The 20,745-nt window shown below is 42.0% G+C and overlaps 1 protein-coding gene across 1 annotated transcript in view; it reads right to left on the reverse strand.

The window, feature by feature from the left end:
- Positions 1-20,743, reverse strand: part of LOC122557747 (SH2 domain-containing adapter protein B-like) — a gene marked incomplete at its 5' end in the record, with an annotated part of 58,956 nt that extends 38,213 nt beyond the window's left edge. The window contains one exon of the mRNA XM_043705703.1: positions 20,631-20,743. Coding sequence (XP_043561638.1) covers positions 20,631-20,743 — 113 coding nt within the window. The remainder of the gene's footprint in view (positions 1-20,630) is intronic.
- Positions 20,744-20,745: the final 2 nt, after the last annotated feature.

Consider the following 20,745-nt stretch of genomic DNA (forward strand, 5'->3'; position numbering starts at 1 on the left):
GATAGCCAGAGACTATTTCCCAGGGCAGAAATAACTAACACGAGGGGTCATAGTTTTAAGCTGGTTGGAGGAAAGTATAGAGGGAATGTCAGAGGTGGGTTCTTTACACAGAGAGTTGTGAGAGCATGGAATGCGTTGCCAACAGCAGTTGTGGAAGCAAGGTCATTGGGGACATTTAAGAGACTACTGGACATGCATATGGTCACAGAAATTTCAGGGTGCATACATGAGGATCAGTGGTCGGCACAACATCGTGGGCTGAAGAGCCTGTTCTGTGCTGTACTGTTCTATGTTCTAAAACATTGTTATTGGATGCCTCTCCAGCAACAGAGCATTCCAGGCACTTATCATCCTTTGTGTAAAAAAAAAACCTGCCTCTCATACTTAAAACTTACCCCCTTGTACCTTAAACCAATGTCCCTAAGTAATTGATATTTCTATCCATTCCTCTCATAATTTGATAAACTTCTATGATAGGATAGGCCTGTATTGGTTGTGTGAAATGGCTAAAAGTTAATGATGATATTTGACAGCTGCATGGAGAATAGATTGTCAATGATGGACTAAAGGGATGAAATTGTTGATGATATTCGCCAGCTGCATGACCTTGAACAAGTCCTGAGAACATTCCTTGATGGGGTTAAGACAGTACCAGCACTTCGTTTTTGTTCTATAGCTGCTTCAGTACTGTCTGTTTTGAAACTGTATAAGGGAGAGAGAGCTTCATTTCGAGAGAGGGACTTGACCTTGGACCAGAATTGCAAACAATGCCCGGAATAAACCTAAGCCTACAGACCAGCTGGCGATCGAGGGGTCTCCGATGGGCAGAGGGTGTGAGACTTTTTACTTTTTCTCCTTTCGTTTCCATTCATTAATCTTATTATCAATATTATTAGTTAATAAACATCCACATTTAAGCAAATTGCTGTTACTGAGTCTTCGCTTTTCTATATTTAACCCAAAAGAACCGCCTGGGTAGACCTGTGATCCAAGACATACGTTGTCCCTCATCCTTCGATGTTGAAGTGAAACAAAATCAAATTTGTCCAATCTCTCCTTATTGTTAGTAACTTCCAACCTAGGCAATATCCTGGTAAACCATTTCTGTACCCTCTCCAAAGCCTCCAGAACCTTCTGGTAGAGTGTCAACACACAATATCCCAAATTTTGCTTAACTAAAATTCTGTACAGTTGCAAAATTACTTATCTTTCTTTTTATTCACTATGCCCCGACTGATGAAGGCAAGCATGCCATATGCATTCTTGACCATATATTCAGGGAACTGTGGATCTGCCTGGCCAGATCCCTGTATTTCGATGCTACTAAGGTTTCTGCCATTTACTATATATTTCCCACCTTCACTAGATTTTCCAAAATTCATTATTTTGCCCAGATCAAACTCCCATCCGCTATTTCTCCAACCAAGTCTCCAGCTTATCTATATCCTGCTGCATCATTTGGCAATCCTCGTAATCAATTTTTCTGTCAAAAGAATGAAAGATCAAAGGCATGTACAGCAGAAGAACAGGCCCTTTGACCTTCAAGCCTGTGCCAATCATCATGCCCTAACTAAACTAGAAAACAAAACTCCTGACCTTATTCAGTCTATATTCCTCTATTCCCTCCCTATTTGTGTAACCAATGCAGATGCCTCTTAAGTGTCACCGAAGTGCTTGCTTCCACCACCTCTTCTGGCAGTGTTTTTCAGACTCCGACTACTCTCTGCATGAAAATCTACCCTTGCACATCTGCCTTAAACTTTCCATCTCTCACCTTGCACTTGTGTTCACTTGTAATTGAAACTTCAACCCTGAGAAAAAGCCTCTGACTATCCACCCATGCTTGCCTGACTAAGCATGTCATAGTTTTGTAGACTTCTATCAGGTCTCCCCTTAGCCACTGTCTTTCCAATGAAAACAATCCTAGTCTTTTTAACCTTTCCTCTTCGCCAATGCCCTCGAGACCAGGCAACATCTTGGTGAACCTTCTCTACACTCTCTTCAAAGTTTCCACATCCTTCTGATAGTGTGACAACCAAAACTGCACACAATACTTCAAATGTGGCCTAACAAGGGTTTTACATAACTGCAGCATGGTTTGCCAACTCTTGTACTCCATGCCCTGGCCAGTGAGGGTAAGCAAGACTTCTTATTCACCTTGGCTACCTGTGTTGCCATTTAGGAGACTGTGGGCCTGCACACCCAGATCCTTCTGTATGTTAATGTTCCTAACGGCACTGCCATTTACAGTATAACTCATACTTAAATTTGATTCACCACAAGGCTTCACTTTGCATTTGTCTGGATTGAATTCCATTTGCCATGACTGTGTCCCAGCTGACAGTCTAACCTGTTGTATCCTTTCACAATTGTGGACACTATCACAATCTTTGTGTCTTCTGCAAACTTACGAATTAGACCACCCACGTTTTCCTCCAGATCATTTAAATATTCTAGAAATAACAGAGGACGCAAGACTGATCCATTCGGAACACCACTAGTTACTGGTCTCCACTCTGAAAAACATCCTTCTGCCACTACCCTCTGTTTTCTATGACCAAGCCAGTTTTGTATCCATCAGTTTTGAGCCAGCCCAGCTCAAATCCCACGTGATTTTAATTTTTGTACCAATCTGTCATGTGGGACTTTATCAAATGCCTTACTAAAGTCCAGATTGAACTACATTCACAGCCCTTCCCTCATCAAGGTGTCTTGGTCACCTCTCCAAAAAATTCAATCAGGTTGGTGAGACATGACATTCTCTGTACAAAACCATGCTGCCTGTTGCTTACTCGTTCAGTTTATTCCAAAAGTACATATATCTTGTCCCTCAGCATCTTCTCCAAGAACTTCCCCACCACAGACATCACACTCACCAGCCTATAATTTCCTGGATTGTCCCCGCTTCCTTTCTTAAACAAGGGAACAATATCAGCTAACATCCAGTCCTATGAACCTGTGGTCAAAGAGGATATGAAGGTATCTGCTAATGTCCCAGCTATCTTTTCCCTCTGCAAACTTACTAATCAGGCCACCTACATTCTCTTTCAAATTATTTATATATATTATAAACACAATAGGAGCCACAGCACTGATTCCTGCGGAACATCACTGGTCTCAGATCTCCAGTCAGGAAAACACTTTCCACTGCTAATAGAGTGTGGTCTTTGATGAGCAAACTAGTTATGTATCTATCTTAGCAGCTCACCATGGATCCCATGCGACTTAACCTTTTCTATAAGCCATAGGGACCTTGTCAAAGGCCATACTAAAGTCCATGTAGACATAACGTCCTGTCCTGCCCTCAATCATCTTTGTCACTTCCTGAAAGAACTCTAAGGTTCTGAGACTGAACTTCCCTCCACAAAGCCATGTTTCCTGTTGTTAATAAGTCCATACTTTTCCAAGATTTGGAGATGCCGGTGTTGGGCTGGGGTGAACAAAGTTAAAAATCAGACAAAGCAAGTTGTAGTCCAACAGGTTTAACTGGAAGCACACTAGCTTTTGGAGCGCCGCTCCTTCATCAGGTGATTGTTGAGGCACAGAATTAATAGCAAAAATTTACAGTGTGATGTAACTGAAATTATACATTGAAAAATACCTTGATTGTCTGTTGAGTTTTTCATCTGCCTGTATTTCCAGGTGCCCGTCACGTTCCTCCTCATCTGAGCAGATCCGATACGTGCGTAGTGCTTGTCCATAGGGGGATGGCTGTTTTAATATGTTTTGGGTGGAAGCTGGAGAAGTGTAGCACTGAGGTTGTCTGTGGGTTTACGGTATTGTGTGGTGCTGAGATGTCCATCCTTGATGAAGATGCATGTGTCTAAGAATGAGACAGATAGTCAAGAGTAGTCCATGGTGCGTTTGATGGTGGGATGAAACTTGTTGATATCACTCTGTAGTTTTATCAGTGACTCCTCGCCATGGGTCCAGAGGAAGAAAATGTCGTCAGTGTACCTAGTGTATAATGTTGGTTGGAGATCCTGCGTAGAGAAGAAGTCTTGTTCGAACCAGTGCCTGAAGACGTTGGCATATTGGGGTGCAAATTTGGTCCCCATGGCTGTTCCGTGTATCTGGATGAAGAACTGGTTGTCAAAGTTGAAGACGTTGTGATTGAGGATAAAGCGGATGAGTTGTAGGGTGGTGTTTGGAGATTGGTAGGTGTTGGTGTTGAGTACTGAGGCTGTTGCCGCGATGCCATCATTGTGGGGGATGCTGGTGTAGAGTGCGGAAACATCCATTGTGACGAGGAATGTTTCCGGTTCGACTGGCCCGTGGGTGCTGAGTTTCTGTAAGAAATCCATAGTGTTGCGACGGAAGCTGGGGATCCCCTGTACAATAGGTTTCAAGATGCCTTCAACATAGCGGGAGAAATTCTCACACAGGGTCCCATTGCCGATACGATGGGACATCTTGATGTATTGGCTTTGTGTACCTTTGGAAGGCAGTAGAAGTTGCCTACACGAGAAGTATGTGGGATGAGGGTGTGTAGGGAACTCTGAAGGACTAGATTCAAAGTCCTGATCAATGTGTTTAATTCACGGGTGTGTTCTTTGGTCGCATCAGCTGGTAGTTGCATGTAGTGTTCCTGGTTGTTCAGTTGTCGGTACACTTCCTTGCAGTAATCTGTTCTATTCTGAATGACAATGGCTTCTCCTTTATCTGCTGATTTGATGACAATGTTGTGATTGGTTTTGAGAACCTGGATGGCATTGCGTTGTGAACGGGTGATGTTTTGCTCTACCTTGTGGGTACGGCTGATGAATCTGGCATTTATATATTTCCTGATGGTTTGAGCATACATGTCAAGCCCAGGGTGGGGTCCAAATTGACACCTCCTTTGGTTGCTCCTCTACAGATCCCTGTGATGACTGTTCCAGTTCATCAGTGGGCTCATTGGCATCACTGCTGCACTTTGAAAGAATTCCCGGATGATTCGTCTGATGAACTCCTCTGTGCCTGCTGCAAGAACCAACGGGTCCATTTTGGTGGTGAGGCAGAAGTTGAGACCCCCTATCAGGGCTTCAATCTCTTCCGGTCGAAAGGGTGTGGTCCGATAAGTTGTTAATAGACTTCCCCGCAGTGACAATGTTGTCTACAGTGGTGTCAGGGTGGGCTTTGCTATTACTGGTGAGAATGCCAAGTTTCTCCAGTTTTTGATAAGTTGTTAATAGACTTCCCCGCAGTGACAATGTTGTCTACAGTGGTGCCAGGGTGGGCTTTGCTATTACTGGTGAGAATGCCAAGTTTCTCCAGTTTTTTGTTCTTAGTGTGCATGTAAGTGGTGTAGTTTTGTCACCTTGTCTGTTTGGCAATGTCGCGTAATTGTACTGCTGTATCCTGAGCGCAGGATGAGAGTCTGAACTCCATCTGAATTTCAAGGTTGTGGTGCCTGCTGTAGAGTTGGTGCACGAGAGGATTAACGAGTTTGTGAAAGGTGCAGTGGCAAAGTTTCTCTGCATAGTCTGTGTTGTAGGTTGATTTGAGTGGGTTCGTGATCTGTAAGCTTTTTGGGATCTTTCCTGCTTGCCTGCATTTCTGTAGAAACTTGATGCCTGTGTCGATATGTGCGATCTTCTCGGAGATCCTCTCCACCTTAAGCTGGCAGTTAGTGGTGTCGATAGTAGTCATGATTTGGAGATGCCGGTGTTGTACTGGGGTGTACAAAGTTAAAAATCACACAACACCAGGTTATAGTCCAACAGGTTTAAATGGAAGCACACTAGCTTTCGGAGTGCCACTCCTTCATCAGGTGATTGTGGAGGACACAATTGTAAGGCACAGAATTTATCGCAAAAATAACAGTGTGATGTAACTGAAATTATACATTGAAAAATACCTTGATTGTCTGTTGAGTCTCCACCACATCCTCTGGCAGTTCGTTCCATACATGTATCACCTTCTGCCTGAAAAAGTTGCCCCTTAGGTCTCTTTTATATTTTTCCTCTCTCAGCCTAAACCTATGCCCTCTCGTTCTGGACTCCCCGACACCAGGGAAAAGACTTTGTCTATTTAGCCTATCCATGCCCCTCATAATTTTGTAAATGTCTATAAGGTCACCCCTCAGCCTCCGACACTCCAAGCCCAACCTACTCAGCCTCTCCCTATAGCTCGGATCTTCCAACCCTGGCAACATCCTTGTAAAACGTTTCTGAACCCTTTCAAGTTTCACAACATCTTTATGATAGGAAGGAGGCCAGAATTGCATACAATATTCCAACAGTGGCCTAACCAATGTCCTGCACGGCCACAACATTACCTCCCAACTCCTGTACTCAATAATCTGACCAAGGAAAGAAAGCATACCAAACGCCTTCACTATCCTATCTACCTGTGACTCCACTTTCAAGGAGCTATAAGCCTGCACTCCAACGTTTCTTTATTCATCAACACTTCCCAGGACTTTACCATAAAGTGTATAAGTCCTGCGAAGATTTGCTTTCCCAAAATGCAGCACCTCGCATTTATCTGAATTGAACTCCATCTGCCACTTCTCTGCCCATTGGCCCATCTGGTCCAGATCCTGTTGAAATCTGAGGTGACCCTCTTCGCTGTCCACTGCACCACCAATTACTGTGAAATCTGAAAGAAAATGCTTTTATGAAATTAACGCTGAGCTCTGTGGCCAGGAGACAGCTTGGCTTTGTTTGAATTCAACTTGACCTTGTGACAGTCGAATTCAATGAAAGCTGAAGAACAGTTATGCCCATGACCATGGGATAAGAGAATAACAACTTGATTTTTTCCAGTCTTTGCCCTTGAGAGTGTGATAAGAAACAGTATAAGAAGAATATCTGAATTATGGTCAAGTACCCCTTACATGAGGCATTTCCCTGAATGTATTGGGAAAATTCTGCAGAATTTAAATAAAGCTCATTTCTTTGCTCTTGCAACAGTTGTATCAAGTCGATTTAATTTCCACAACAGTAAATTTGGGGGCTTGTCTGGGATCCTGTGAATTCTGAAGATTCCCAGGAGGCGCAGGCGCCACCACCTCGAAGGCCTTTCACTTCATCTCGAGCACTGAATTGGACCTTTTGCTTGAGAGGACTGGGAATCTGTGGATCGCTCTAGCAGCAGGGTTTGAATTTAATAGGGTCGGGGTAAGAGTCGTGGCTTAAGTTTCCTACATAGAGACTCATTCTAAGAGAATAAATGAATCAGGAAAAGGGGTCATTAGACCTTCGGGTGGCATTTGAGCAAAACTCAAGGGAAAGGATTGCGGTCTCTAGAGTGCTTAAGAGACATCGAGTTTAAGGGCTGTTTTAGACTTGGAGCCACCACTGGCTGAGTTGGACTCGCCAAAGACATACTGGGTATGTGGTTTCTTGGTTTACGAAAACTAAGGCATTGAGGCGGACGTGCTCAATGCGAGAGGGGACCTCCGGAGGTAGGAAAGCAAGTCAAAGGGAAAAGGTAACGTTACCACGCGAGAGAGAGAGCTGAAAACTTATCCAGTTACACTAAAAATGTGTTCTGGCAAAAGGAAACAAAAGGAGAGTCCTCACAGGACTTGGAATGGCCAACAAAAAATACAATACATGCTAAACAATTTCGGCCCAGAGTCTGTAAGGCAGATAGAATTGTGGATCAAGGAATGTGGTTTTCCAGAGGGAGGAAGTTTTAGTAAAAGACAGAAATATGCGGTCAAGGTTGGAGGAGAGAAAGAAGGAGAAAATGAAGGGAATTTAGAACCTGTGAATTGGAGTGCTTATAACATGTGGAAGGCTGAGGCTGATATCAGAGTAAGGAAATCTTAAGCAAAAGATAGATGAAATACACTTACAAACACCAGCACACATGCAGACATGCTCGGAAAACAACCTAATGTAGCTGTACAGTGTCTTTGTTTCAGATCCTGACCTTGATGACTGCCCTCCGAGACCGACAGCCCCCCCAACGGGATTCGCCTGGCGAAGGTTCCACATCAGCAGCTGCTGCCTCAGGGTCTGCTGAATCACCGATAGCGTGCCATACCCACAACCAATTGAAACAAGAAGCCCTAAAGAAGGATGACTACTGCAAGACAGAAAGGCATCTGGGGACTGTTTGCAATAACCCCCCCCCCCTCTGCCGATGGATGAGGAGTCAGATGATGAGGGTACTGGCGTACAATTGTCTCACCAGGTAGTTCTGCAAGCCCCAATGATTGAAGTTGCAGGTGTTGGTCCACCAGCCATGGACCATGAAAGACCTGTAAAATGCTATGGGCAGTTGCCCTGACTCACGCGAGCTTGGAGGTAATAATTTTGCCAAAGAAGTGACGAAGTTCTGTACCGAGTTTCCGTCCCATGTCACATGAGAGGAGATGTCTCCTGGATGAAAACTGGGTGCCGATGTCACCAAGATTAAATATAACTGTGGGGCTCGTACGAGGCTGTGATCCCAAAGGATAACTCCAAAATCTGAGTATCATCCTTGCAGAGCACAACATCCATTAAAACCCGAGGCCATAGAAGGAATTACTCTAGTCTTTGAATCCCTCCTAAAGGCTGGAGTGATAATCCCCTCTGAAAGCTCACTGGTGAGGACCTCCATTCTTCTGGTCAAAAAGGCAAACATTCCCGTTGAACTGGAGGAATAGAGGTATGTTCAAGACCTTCAGGAGTCAATAATGCTGTTGTCCCACGCGCCTGAAATGTTCCCAACCCCGATCTATATTAGCTCAAATTCCACCAGACAGGAAATGGTTCACTGTTGTGGATTTAGCAAACGCCTTCTTTAGTGGACTGGTGTACCCAGATAGTCAATTCTGGTTCGCTTTTTCATTCAAAGGGAAATCATATACCTTCACGCGACTTTGTCAAGGTTACTGTGAGTCCCCCACCATATATAATGAGGCTCTACGCAGGAGTCTAGAGACTCTTGTTCTAACCCCGGGGTCAGCACTTCTACAGTATGTAGATGATTGCTTCATAGTGGCACCAATAAAGAAACAATGTGAGAAGGATACACTTGTGCTGCTCTGCCATCTAGCGAGGGAAGGGCACAAAGCCAGTCTCGCAAAGCTACAATTTGTGCAACAACAGCTCACTTAATATCTGAACAAGGAAAGGCCATTGGTCAAGACAGAGTTCAAGCAATCCAGCAAATTCCAAAGCCTCAGACAACAAAATAATTAGTATCCTTTTTTGGCATGTGATCCTACTGTAGAATGTTTATCCCTCATTACGCAACCCTTGAGGCACCCCAAAGTGACATAGTCCATGGCAAAGGTTTGCAGAACCAGAGTCCATTGCAGTGGACTCCAGAGGCCGAGAGTGCCTTTGTTGAATTAAAAAAAGGTGCTCCAAACTACGCCTACATTGGGAATTCTGAACCCAAACAAGCTTCTTGTACACACAATAGATGAGAAGCGTGGCTGCATGACATCTGTGCTGTTGCAGGATCATGGGGGAAGATTGAGGCCAGTAGCATATTTTTCAGCTAAACTAGACCAGTAGCGGCAGGCTTGCCTAAACGCCTGCGAGCCATGCCCGCAGTTGAAAAGGCTGTTCTGAGCATTCAGGGAGATAGTCGGCTACGGTGAATTAACCCTTCTGGTCCCACATGCTTACTACTTTCCAAGCAAAAGATCGCACACATGTCAGCAGCACATTAGCGCAGATACAGTACTGTGCTATTGGAGATGCCTAACATTAAAATAAAACGATGTAATGTCCTCAACCCTGCCAGCCGCTCCCCACAGAAGGAGACGGCGACCAACATGATTGTGTAACTGTAACTAATGAAATTTGCAGCCCTAGACCAGATTTGCAGGATTCAAAACTTCAGAATCCAGATATGGAGTTTTTTTTGTGGATGGGTCAGCATTCAGGAGCAAGGAGACAGGCCAGACTTCTTTTGGGTATGCTGTAGTGACTACCTATGAGATAGTCAAAGTGAGATCACACCCTTCTCATCTGTCAATGCAAGCAGCGGAGCTGATTGCCATGACTGAGGCCTGTAAATTGGCTGAGGGAAGGACAGTGAATATTTACACCGATAGATGGTATGCATTCGGGGTTTTACATGATTTTGGAAACCTGTGGAAACACAGGGATTTCTTGACCTCCACCGGAGAGCCCATCACACACGGTGGCCAGACTTCTGACCTCCTGGAAGTGGTCCTATTGCCTAAATCAACCGCTGTGTGTAAATATGAAGTCCACCCGAAAAATAATGATTTTATTTCCCAAGGCAATGCAAGGGCAGACTCAGCAGCAAGAATGGCAGCCCAGCAGTTGCCAAGTGATCAGATTGACATGTGTATGACAAACATTTGTACCCCAATAGCAGACATTTGGGAGTTACAGTCACAGGCCAGGCCGGAAGAAAAGTGTGAGTGGATGAAAGCAGGATGCAGTGTGAGGAAAGGAGTATGGTGTGGCCCCAATGGTAAACCCTGTCTACCACGATCATTATTTCCATTCTATGCCAAGCTGACACACGGTAAGGACCATGTGTCAAAAGGGGGGATGTCTGACAGTATTTCGGCACACTGGTACACTAAGCGATTTATTCATTACTCCCAGAAATATATTGAATGTTGTGTTATCTGTGCCACTAATAATGTGCGGAGGGGAATACAGATGAGTCAGGCAGCACACTCCCAACCCCAAAAACCCTTTGAACATTTACAGATGGATTTTATTGAACTAACTCCCAGTGAAAGTGTCTGGTAATGGTTGATATGTTTTCCAGTACAGTAGCCAAAGCTTTGCTAACTGAGATAATTCTGAGATGGGGCATCCCTGAAAGGCCTAGTAGTGACAATGGGACACCATTTATCAATAATGCCTTACAGCAGATCAGTGATTATTCGGGAATAAACTTGAAACAACACTGTGCCTACCCCAGCGAGCGGTGGGGCAGTGGAAAGAGAAAATGCTACCTTAAAAAATAAATTGTCAAAATGTTGTGAGGAACAAGGGGCGACATGGACAAAGGCACTTCCGATTGTGCTAATGTATATGAGATCTAGGAGGAGAGGAAGAGCTAATCTTAGCCCGTTTGAGATTTTGTTTGGTAGACCGCCCAACACAGGAATTGGCCCAAGACTTAAGGTAAGACAGATAATAGGCCATTGTGAGGATGAGATGTTGTGTTACTATATAAAACTCTCTGCACTTTTGTCTCAAATACAGAATCAAGTGAAAGCAGCACTACCCCAAACAGCAGAAGGGAATCTGCACGATCTGGAACTGGGAGACTGGATAGTGGTGGAAGACTTAAGGAAGAAAAACTGGAAGGCGGAGAGGTGGCTGGGACTGTTTCAAGTGCTCTTTACAACACAGACAGCTGTTAAGATCACAGAAAGAGCCACGTGGATATACGCCAGCCATTGCAACCGTGTAGCTGGGCCTGAGGAGACATCGGACAACACTGGAACCAATTACGTGCAAGTAGTGATTAGAAGCCTCATATGCATATGGGGCTGCCCCAGCTCACACTTTTAGCAAACGCCCTAGTAGGACTATTTGTAAGGGCAGGGGCATTTGGGATACAGCTGCAGATGGTAATCTTAACTGAGGGTACTAAGGGGACCTTCACATGTGACCCATGGCTGTTTCGAAACCAGGACAACTATAAATGGGGTAATAAATATTTACACAGGGATCCTTGCGGCGCCGGTGACTGGCACTTAGTAGTAGCCACCATTTCCAAATGGACACCTGACACGGGAAATAGATATTCTATGATCAAGGGAGGAGGTGCCAGGGCACGGGTGGAAATATCCAAGACTCAGAAGAGCGATGAGGGAGTCCGACATTGATAGACAGGTGAATATGGTGGCACAATTGCATTGTGTTAAGTTTGTTTCATTGAATCAATGAATAACGTTTGATTCAATGAATGAATGCATGCAGTTTGATTCTTTGAATGAATGAGTTAAGTTGGATGAATGAGAGAAACTCTACTCATTAATTCACAGTGCAGTTTGTTTCGTTGAATTGAAGTTTGATTCATTGAAAGAATGCAGTTTGATTGATTGAATGAAGGAATGCAGTTGGATTCATTAAATGAATGAGATAAGTATATTTCATTGAATCAATGAATAGTGTTAGATTCATTGAATGTACGATTGAAGCTTGCTTCATTAAATGAATGAATGCAGTTTGTTTCATTAAATGTATGAGGTACGTTTGTTTCATGGAATCAATAATATTTGATTCATTGAAGTTTGATTCAATGAATGAATGAATGCAGTTTGATTCTTTGAATGAACAAGTTAAGCTTGAGACATTGAATGAATGACAGAAGTTCTACTCATGAATTTAGATGTGCAGTTTGTTTCATTGAAAGAATGAGTAGAGTTTGATTCATTGAATTAATGAGTGAATGCAGTTGGATTCATTAAATGAATGAATGCACGTGCATTCATTAAATGAAGAGTTAAGTTTGTTTCGTTGAATCAATGAATACCGTTTGAGTCATTGAATGAATCATTGAAGTTAGACTCACTGAATGAATGGATGCAGTTTGTTACTTTGAATGATGGCTTTAAGCTCAAGACATTGAATGAATGAGATAACCTCTACTCATTGAATTAACACTTGCAGTTTGTTCAACGAATGATTGAGTGCAGTTTGATTCATTGAATGAATGAATGAATGCATTTTCATTCTTTAAAGAATGAATGCATTTGGAATCATTAAATGATTGACTTTGGCTTGTTTCACTGAATCAATGAAAAACGTTTGATTCATTGAATGAACGATTGAAGTTTGATTCATTAAATGAATGAATGCAGTTTGCTTCATTAAATGTATGAGTTAACTTTGTTTCATTGAATTAATTAATATCTCTTGATTCATTGAATGAATGATTGAAAATTGTTTCATTGAATGAATGAATGCAGTGTAATTCTTTGAATGAATGAGTTAAACACGAGATACTGAATGAATAAGAGAAGCTCTACTCATTGATTTAACACTGGCAGTTTGTTTCATTGAATGAATAAGGGCAGTTAGATTCATTGAACGAAAGAATGCCATTTGATGTATTGAATGAATGAATGAATGCAGTCAGATTCATTACATGAAGGAGTTCAGTTTGAATTAATGCATGCAGTTTGATTCTTTGAATGAATGGGTTAAGCTGGGTGTATTGAATGAATGAGACAAGCTTGACTCATTAAATTCAATAAAGCAGTTTGTTTCATTGAATGAATAAGTGCAGTCTGATTCATTGAATGAATGAATGAAGGCAGTTTGCTTGGCTGAATGAAAAATGCAGTTGGATTCATTAAATGAATGAGTTACGTTTGTTTCATTGAAGCAATGAATAAGTTTTGATTCATCGAATGAATGATAGAAGTTTGATAAATGAACGAATGAATGCAATGTACGTCTTTGATGGAATGGGTTAAGTTCGAGCCATTGAATGAACGAGAGAAGCTCTACTCATTGAATTACAATGTGCAGTTTGTTTTGTTGAATGAATGAATGCAGTTTGATTCATTGAATGAAAGAATGCAGTTGGATTCAGTAAATAAATGAGTTAAGCTTGTTACATTGAATCAATGAATAACATTTGATTCAATGAATGAATGTAGTTTGTTTCATTGAATAAATGCGTGAAGCTCGAGACATTGAATGAGATAAGCTCTACTCATTGAATTAACACGTGAGTTTGTTTCATTCAATGAATGAATGCAGTTCATTTCAGTACATGAATGAATGCTGTTTGTTAAGTTTGTTTCATTGAATGAACGATTCAAGTTAGATACAATAAATGAATGAATGAATGCAGTGTAAATCTTTGAATGAATGCAGTGTAAATCTTTGAATGAATGAGTTAAGCTCGAGACATTGAATGAATGAGAGAAGCTCTACTCATGAATTAAGACGTGCAGTTTGTTTCACTGAATGAATGAATGAATGAATGCAGTTTGATTCATTGAATTAATGAATGCAGTTCAATTCATTAAATGGAAGAGTTAAGTTTGTGTCATTGAATCAATGAATAACGTTTGATTCAATGAATGAATGAATGCAGTTTGTTTCATTGAATGAATGCGTAAAGGTCGCGACATTGACTGAATGAGATGTGCTCTACTCATGGAAGTAACACGTGCCGTTTGTTTCATTGAATGAATGATAGTAGTTTGATTCATTAAATGCATGTGTTAAGTTTGTTTCGTTGAATCGGTGAATAATGTTTGATTCATTGAATGAATTATTGAATGCAGTGTAATTCTTTAAATGAATGAGTTCAGTTTGCTTCATTAAATCTATGAATGAATGCAGCTTGATTCTTTGAATGAATGAATTAAGCTCAAGACATTGAATGAATGACAGAAGCTCCACTCATTGTATTCGTACGTGCAGTTTGATTCATTGAATGAATGAATGCAGTTAAGGTCATTAAATGAGTGAGTGCAGTTTGATTCATTGAAACAATGAAAACGTTTGATTCAAACTCCAATCACTCATTCAATGAATCAATGAATGAATGCATGCAGTTTGATTCTTTGAATAAATGAGTTAAACTCGATGCATTGATTGAATGAGAGGAGCTCTAGTCATTGAATTCACATGTGCAGTTTCTTTCAATGAGTGAGTATAGTTGGATTCATTAAATGAATGAGTAAAGTGTATTTCATTGAATAAATGAATAATGATTCATTGAATGTGTGATTGAAGTTTGTTTCATTGAAGGAATGAATGCAGTTTGATTTATTAAATGTCAGAGCTAAATTTGTTTCATTGAATCAATGAATAACGTGAGGTACATGGAATGAATAAATGAAGTTTGATTCAATGAATTAATGAAAGCAGTTTGATTCTTTGAATGAATGATTTCATCTCGAGACATTGAAGGAATGAGGAAAGCTCTACACATTGAATGAATGAGTGCAGATTGATTCATTGAATGCATGAACGCAGATCGATTCATTAAATGAAAGAGTTACATTTGTGTCATTGAATCAATGAATAACGTTTGATTCAATGAATGAATGCAGTTTGTTTCATTGATTGAATGCGTGAAGGTTGAATTGAACATTGAGTGAGATATGCTCTACTCATGGAATTAACACATGCAGCTCGTTGATGTTCAGTCAAAATGTGACCTTGATATGAAGGGTTGTCACTCTTACTAGCTTTTTGTCTTGTTTAAACCAAGACTATAATTAGGTCAGGAACTGTGTTGCCTTGGCAGATCCCAAACTGTGCATTACTGAGCAGGTGCTGTGTGGTAGCAGTATTTATGATATCTTCCATCCCTTTAGTGAGCAGGACCACTTTGAGCAACTGTGATGTTGCTTACAGTTGAATAACTTGTCAGCATTGGATCCAATAAGAATGGCACTGGAACATGGCAATTCTTTGCTCGAAGATCATCTCCACACATCTTTCATATTCTTTCTTTTCTTTCAAAACTCAATTTTACGTTTGTGAGAATTACTAACAGAGCTTTATTAAATCTACTTCGAGATCTGGCAACCTTTTGATCTCTGGATACAACCAACCGGCCCAACCTGACTGGATCTGACCCAACAAAGACTGGGACCTTCTGGATTGCCTGACTGCATGTACCAACGGGGCCCAATTGGTGCTGACACTGAAACTGTGAGCATGACAACATACAGCCCAGACACTACTTGGCTTCTTTAAGGCCTGACCTGGATACTAATCGGAGACCTGACCACTTGGCCCTACTAGACATTATTGAGTCCAGAAATTGAGGTTCAAACAGACCGAGAACAATACTCTCCGGAGTGCCCAATCCACCAGATGGACTACATAGCATAGAACATAGAAAAGCACAGCACAGAACAGGCCCTTTGCCCACAATGTTGTGCCGAGATTTAATCCTAATGTAAAAACTTAACCTACGCACCCCTCAACTCACTGCTATCCATGCGCAGTCACTTAAATGTCCCCAATGACTCTCCTTCCACCACCATCGCTGGCAACGCATTCCACGTATTCACAACTCTGCGTAAAGTACCTACCGCTGACATCTCCTTTATACCTTCCTCCTAATATCTTCAAACTATGATTTCTCATATCAGTCAATGCTGCCCTGGGGAAAAGTATCTGGCTATTGACTCTATCTATTCCTCTCACTATTTTGTACACCTCGATCAGGTCTCCTCTCTTCCTCCTTCTCTCCAAACAGAAAAGTCAGAACTTATTCAACCTTTCTTCATAAGACAAGCCCTCCAGTCCAGGCAGCATCCTGGTAAATCATCTTTGCACCCTCTCCAAAGCCTCCGTATCTTTCCTATAGTAGGGCGACCAGAACTGGACTTAAAATTCCAAGTGTGGTCTCACGAGGGACTTGTAGAACTGAAGCAAAACCTCGCAGCTCTTAAACTCGATCCCCCGTTAAGAAAGCATATGGTATTTTGACTTTCCACTTGGGTGGCAACCCTATCCACTTGGGTGGCAACTTTGAGGGATCTATGTACTTGCACACCCAGATCCAACTGTTCCTCCAAACTGCCAAGAATCCTATCTTTAATCCTATATTCAGCATTCGGGTTCGGCCTTCCAAAATGTATCACTTCGCATTTATCCAGGTTGAACTCCATCTGCCATTTCTCAGCCCAGCTCTGCATCCTGTCTATGTCGCACTGCAGCCTGCAGTAGCTCTCTATACTATCGACGACACCTCCAACCTTTGTGTCATCTGCAAATTTGACTAACCCACCCCTCAACCTCCTCATCCAAGTCATTTATAAAAACTACAAAGAGCAGAGGCCCAAGAACAGAACCCTGTGGGACCCCACTCAACACTGACCTCCAGGCAGAATACTTTCCATTTACAACCACTCTCTGCCTTCTGTCAGCCAGCCAATTCTGAATCCAGATAGCCAAATCTTGTATCCCAAACTTCCTGAATTTATGAATGAGCCTACCATGGGGAACCTTATCAAAGCCTTGCATTGATACACCGCATCCACTTCTCGACCGTCGTCGATCTATCTTGACACCTCCTCAAAGTGCTCAATAAGATTTGTGAGGCATGACCTGCCCCTCACAAAGCCAGGCTGACTACCTTTAATCACACTATGCTTTGCCAAATAGTCATAAATCCTATCCCTCAGAGTTCTTTCCAAAACTTTGCTGACCACAGACGTAAGATTGACTGACTGGTCTGTAATTGCCAGGGATTTCCCTATTACCCTTCTTGAAAAGAGGAACAACATTCACCTCCTTCCAATCCTCCAGTACGACTCCTATGGAGAGTGAGGAGGCAAATATCCTCACCAGTGGCTTAGCAACCTCCTTTCTCGCTTCCTGGAGCAGCCTAGGATAAATCTGGTCTGGCCTTGGTAACTTATAAATCTTAATGTTTTCCAAAATTTCTAGTACATCAACTTCATCAATCTCCATCTGGTCAAGACTGTGTGCCAGCTCCTCTAAGTTTTCATTTACAACAAGTTCCCTTTCCTTGGTGAAAACCGAAGCAAAAAACTCATTTAGGGCTTCCCCTATCTGTTCAGACTCCACGCACAAGTTCCCTCTGCTATCCCTGATCAGCCCTACCTTCTCCCTGATCATTCTCTTATTCCTCACGTATGAGTAAAATGCCTTTGGGTTCTCCCTAAACATTCTTGCCAAGCCTTTTTCGTACCCCCTCCTGGCTCTCCTCAGTCCATTTCTGAGCTCCTTTCTAGCAAGCCTGTAATCCTCTAAAGCTGTGCGAGATCCTTGCTACCTCCACCTTACGTAAGCTGCCTTCTTCCTTTTGACAAGAATTCCTCTGTTCTCGTCATCCAAGGTTACTCAATCTTACCCATTCTTACCTGTCTCAGAGGAACAAATTTGTGCATCACTTGCAACAACTGCTTCTTAAATAGTCTCCACATGTCTGCTGTGCCCTTTCTGTGGAACAATGGCTCCCAGCCTGTACTTCCCAACTCCTGTCTGATAGTATCATAATTTCCTTTTCCCCAATTGAATATCTTCCCTCGGTAACTGCTCCTTTCACTCTCCAAGGCTATGGTAAATGTGAGGCAGCTGTGATCACTTTCACCAAAGTGCTCTCCCACTGCAGAAAGGCATACAGTGTTGTTCTGTGGTAACAGATGAGCTCCTACATGATTTCTACCAACCTAAATGAGAATGCCATTATCATCACAGATTTCATCAGTGAATGTGTAGAGGACTGTGTGCTAAAGAAGTTAGTTTGAGTGTTCCCCGACCGGAAACTATAGATGAACCGGGAGATCAAGTCCCTATTAAAGTGAGGTCAAGTAGAATTGCTGGTAAGAATGGATCCCTCCCCAGTGAACTCAATGCACATTCTATGCACATTTTGAACAGAAGGTCAGTGAAATGATGCACCTACTCTGACAGCCTCGGTTGCACTTTTAGTCACAGTTACTGCCTCAGACATCAGATCAGCTTTTTTGAGAGTGAACACACAGGAAGTGACTGACCAGATGGAGTCCCTGGCTGTGCACTCAGATCCTGCATGGATCAGCTGGTGTTGGTATTCACAGACATATTTAACCTCCTTATTCTGATCTGAGTTTGTGCCTTAATGACTTCTGCCCAGTGGCTCTGCCATCCATCATTAGGAAGTATTTCAAAAGGCTAACAGTGGCACACATTACCTCCAGCCTCCCAGATTGCCTTGATCCATTACAAATCACCAAGCGATGCAACAGCAGATGCCATCTCCCTGGCCCTAAACTCGCCCCTGGAACATGTGGATAACAAGGACACATATGTCACTCTACTACTTACTGAATTTAGCTCTGCCTTCAACACCATAATTCTGACCAAACTCTGAGATTGAGGACTCTGCTTCCCCTTCTGCAACTGGATCCTCCACTTCCTGACCCACAGACAGAAATCAGTGAGAATAGGCAATAACACCATCTCCATGATAACCCTCAACATCTGTGCCCTACAAGGCATTATACTCAGCCAATTCTATGCTCCTTATACATACATGACTGTGTGACCAAATTCTGCTCCAGTTTGCGGATGACACCACCTTGATGAGACAGAGTACAGTAAAAAAAAAGAGAGCTTGATGATATGATGTAAAGTCAACAATCTCTCCCTTGATGTCAGCAAAATAAAGGAAGCGGAGTGGATGACATGCTCCTTCTGTATCAACTGTGGAGATGTCAAGAGCTTCAAATTCCTAAGGACAAATGTCACCAACGATCTGTCGGGTCCATCCATCTTGATTCTGCAAATCATGAGGGGCATATATAAGGGGAATAGCAAATGTGTTTTCTCTAGGGTAAAAATTAGAGGGCATATTTCTAAGGTGAGAGGAGAAAGATTTAGAAAGGATTTGAGAGATATTTTCCACACAGAGGATCTTTCATATATGGAATGAACTGCCAGAGCAAGTCGTGTTTGCAGGTACTGTTACATAATTTAAAAGACATTTGGATAGGTATATGAATAGGAAAGGTTTAGAGGGATATGAAGAAAGTGAGGACTGCAGATGCTGGAGTGTCAAAGTCAAAAAGCTGATGAAGGGAATGCCCAAAATGTCGACTTCCTGTTCCTTGGATGCTGCCTGATCTGTTGCATTTTTTTTCCAGCACCACACTTTTCAACTTAGCGGGTCAAACACAGGCACTTGGTTGGCTTGGACAGGTTGCACTGAAGCATCTGATATTATGACTCATTCAGAAAGTACCTCAATGCCTCTACTCCCTCAGAAGGCTAAGGGATTTTGGCATGTCCACAATTACTCTTATCAATTTTATAGATGCACAGAAAGCATTATATCCAGATGCGTCACAGCTTGTTGTGGCAACTGCTCTGCCCAAGCTTGCACGAAATTACAGAGTTCTGAATGTAGTCCAGGCCATCTCACAAACCAGGCTTCCACCCACTGACTCCATCATACTTCCCGCTACCTCAGGAACATAATCAAAGATCTCTCCCATCGGGGTTATACTCTCTTCTGTCCAGAAGATACAAAAGTTTGAAACACATATCAACAGATTCAAGAACAGCTTCCTCCCTGCTGTTATTAGACTTTTGAATGACCTCTCATATATTAAAGCTGACCTTTATTTGCACCTTCTCTGCAGCTGTAACACTATATCTTGCATTCTGTTCTACTATCTTGATTAACATATGAAAGGTATGATTTGCCTGGATACCATGCAAAACAATACTTTTCACTGTATCTTGACAATACATGACAATAACAAATAAAACCAGTGATTCACCAAAAGCAAGGGGCAAAGGAGAAAATAATGAATTTGAAATCTTTACATTCTTCAGTATTAATTTTATTTCCTTTTTACTGATTATTTTATTGTTCCACCCCAACCCACTCAATCCTTGGCTAAAAACTGCTGAAGGCATAATTTTAGTTCACTCTTGCAACAAAACAAACCCACTTTCATTCTGTGTTCATGCGTAATTATTTCAGGAAACAATTTGACATATGACAAGTATCCTAGAATCCCTGTCAGGTTCAATCCACACAGTCTAAACATAAACTCAACATTCAGTCATTTATCTTAGAATATTAATTTTCAAACCAGATTCAGATACTGGCAGCATAAATGGAAACAATTTGTACTGTATTTCTCCAGCTACAATTACTTACTCTGCAGACATAGGCTGTGCATATTTAGTGAATTGATTAATTCTTTAATGGATTATGAAAGAAGTTAATAGGGAACACAGAAATACAAAACACTGACTTACACTTGTTTCTCCAGTGGTGTGTTTGGATTTACTGTCTCTCCTATAATCCCACGAAACTCCAGACCTCCATGTTTGTTTCGACCTGGGGGTCTTAGTTGTCTGTATCTATCACAAA

This window comes from Chiloscyllium plagiosum, chromosome 2, assembly GCF_004010195.1.
Source record: "Chiloscyllium plagiosum isolate BGI_BamShark_2017 chromosome 2, ASM401019v2, whole genome shotgun sequence".
NCBI lineage: Eukaryota > Metazoa > Chordata > Chondrichthyes > Orectolobiformes > Hemiscylliidae > Chiloscyllium > Chiloscyllium plagiosum.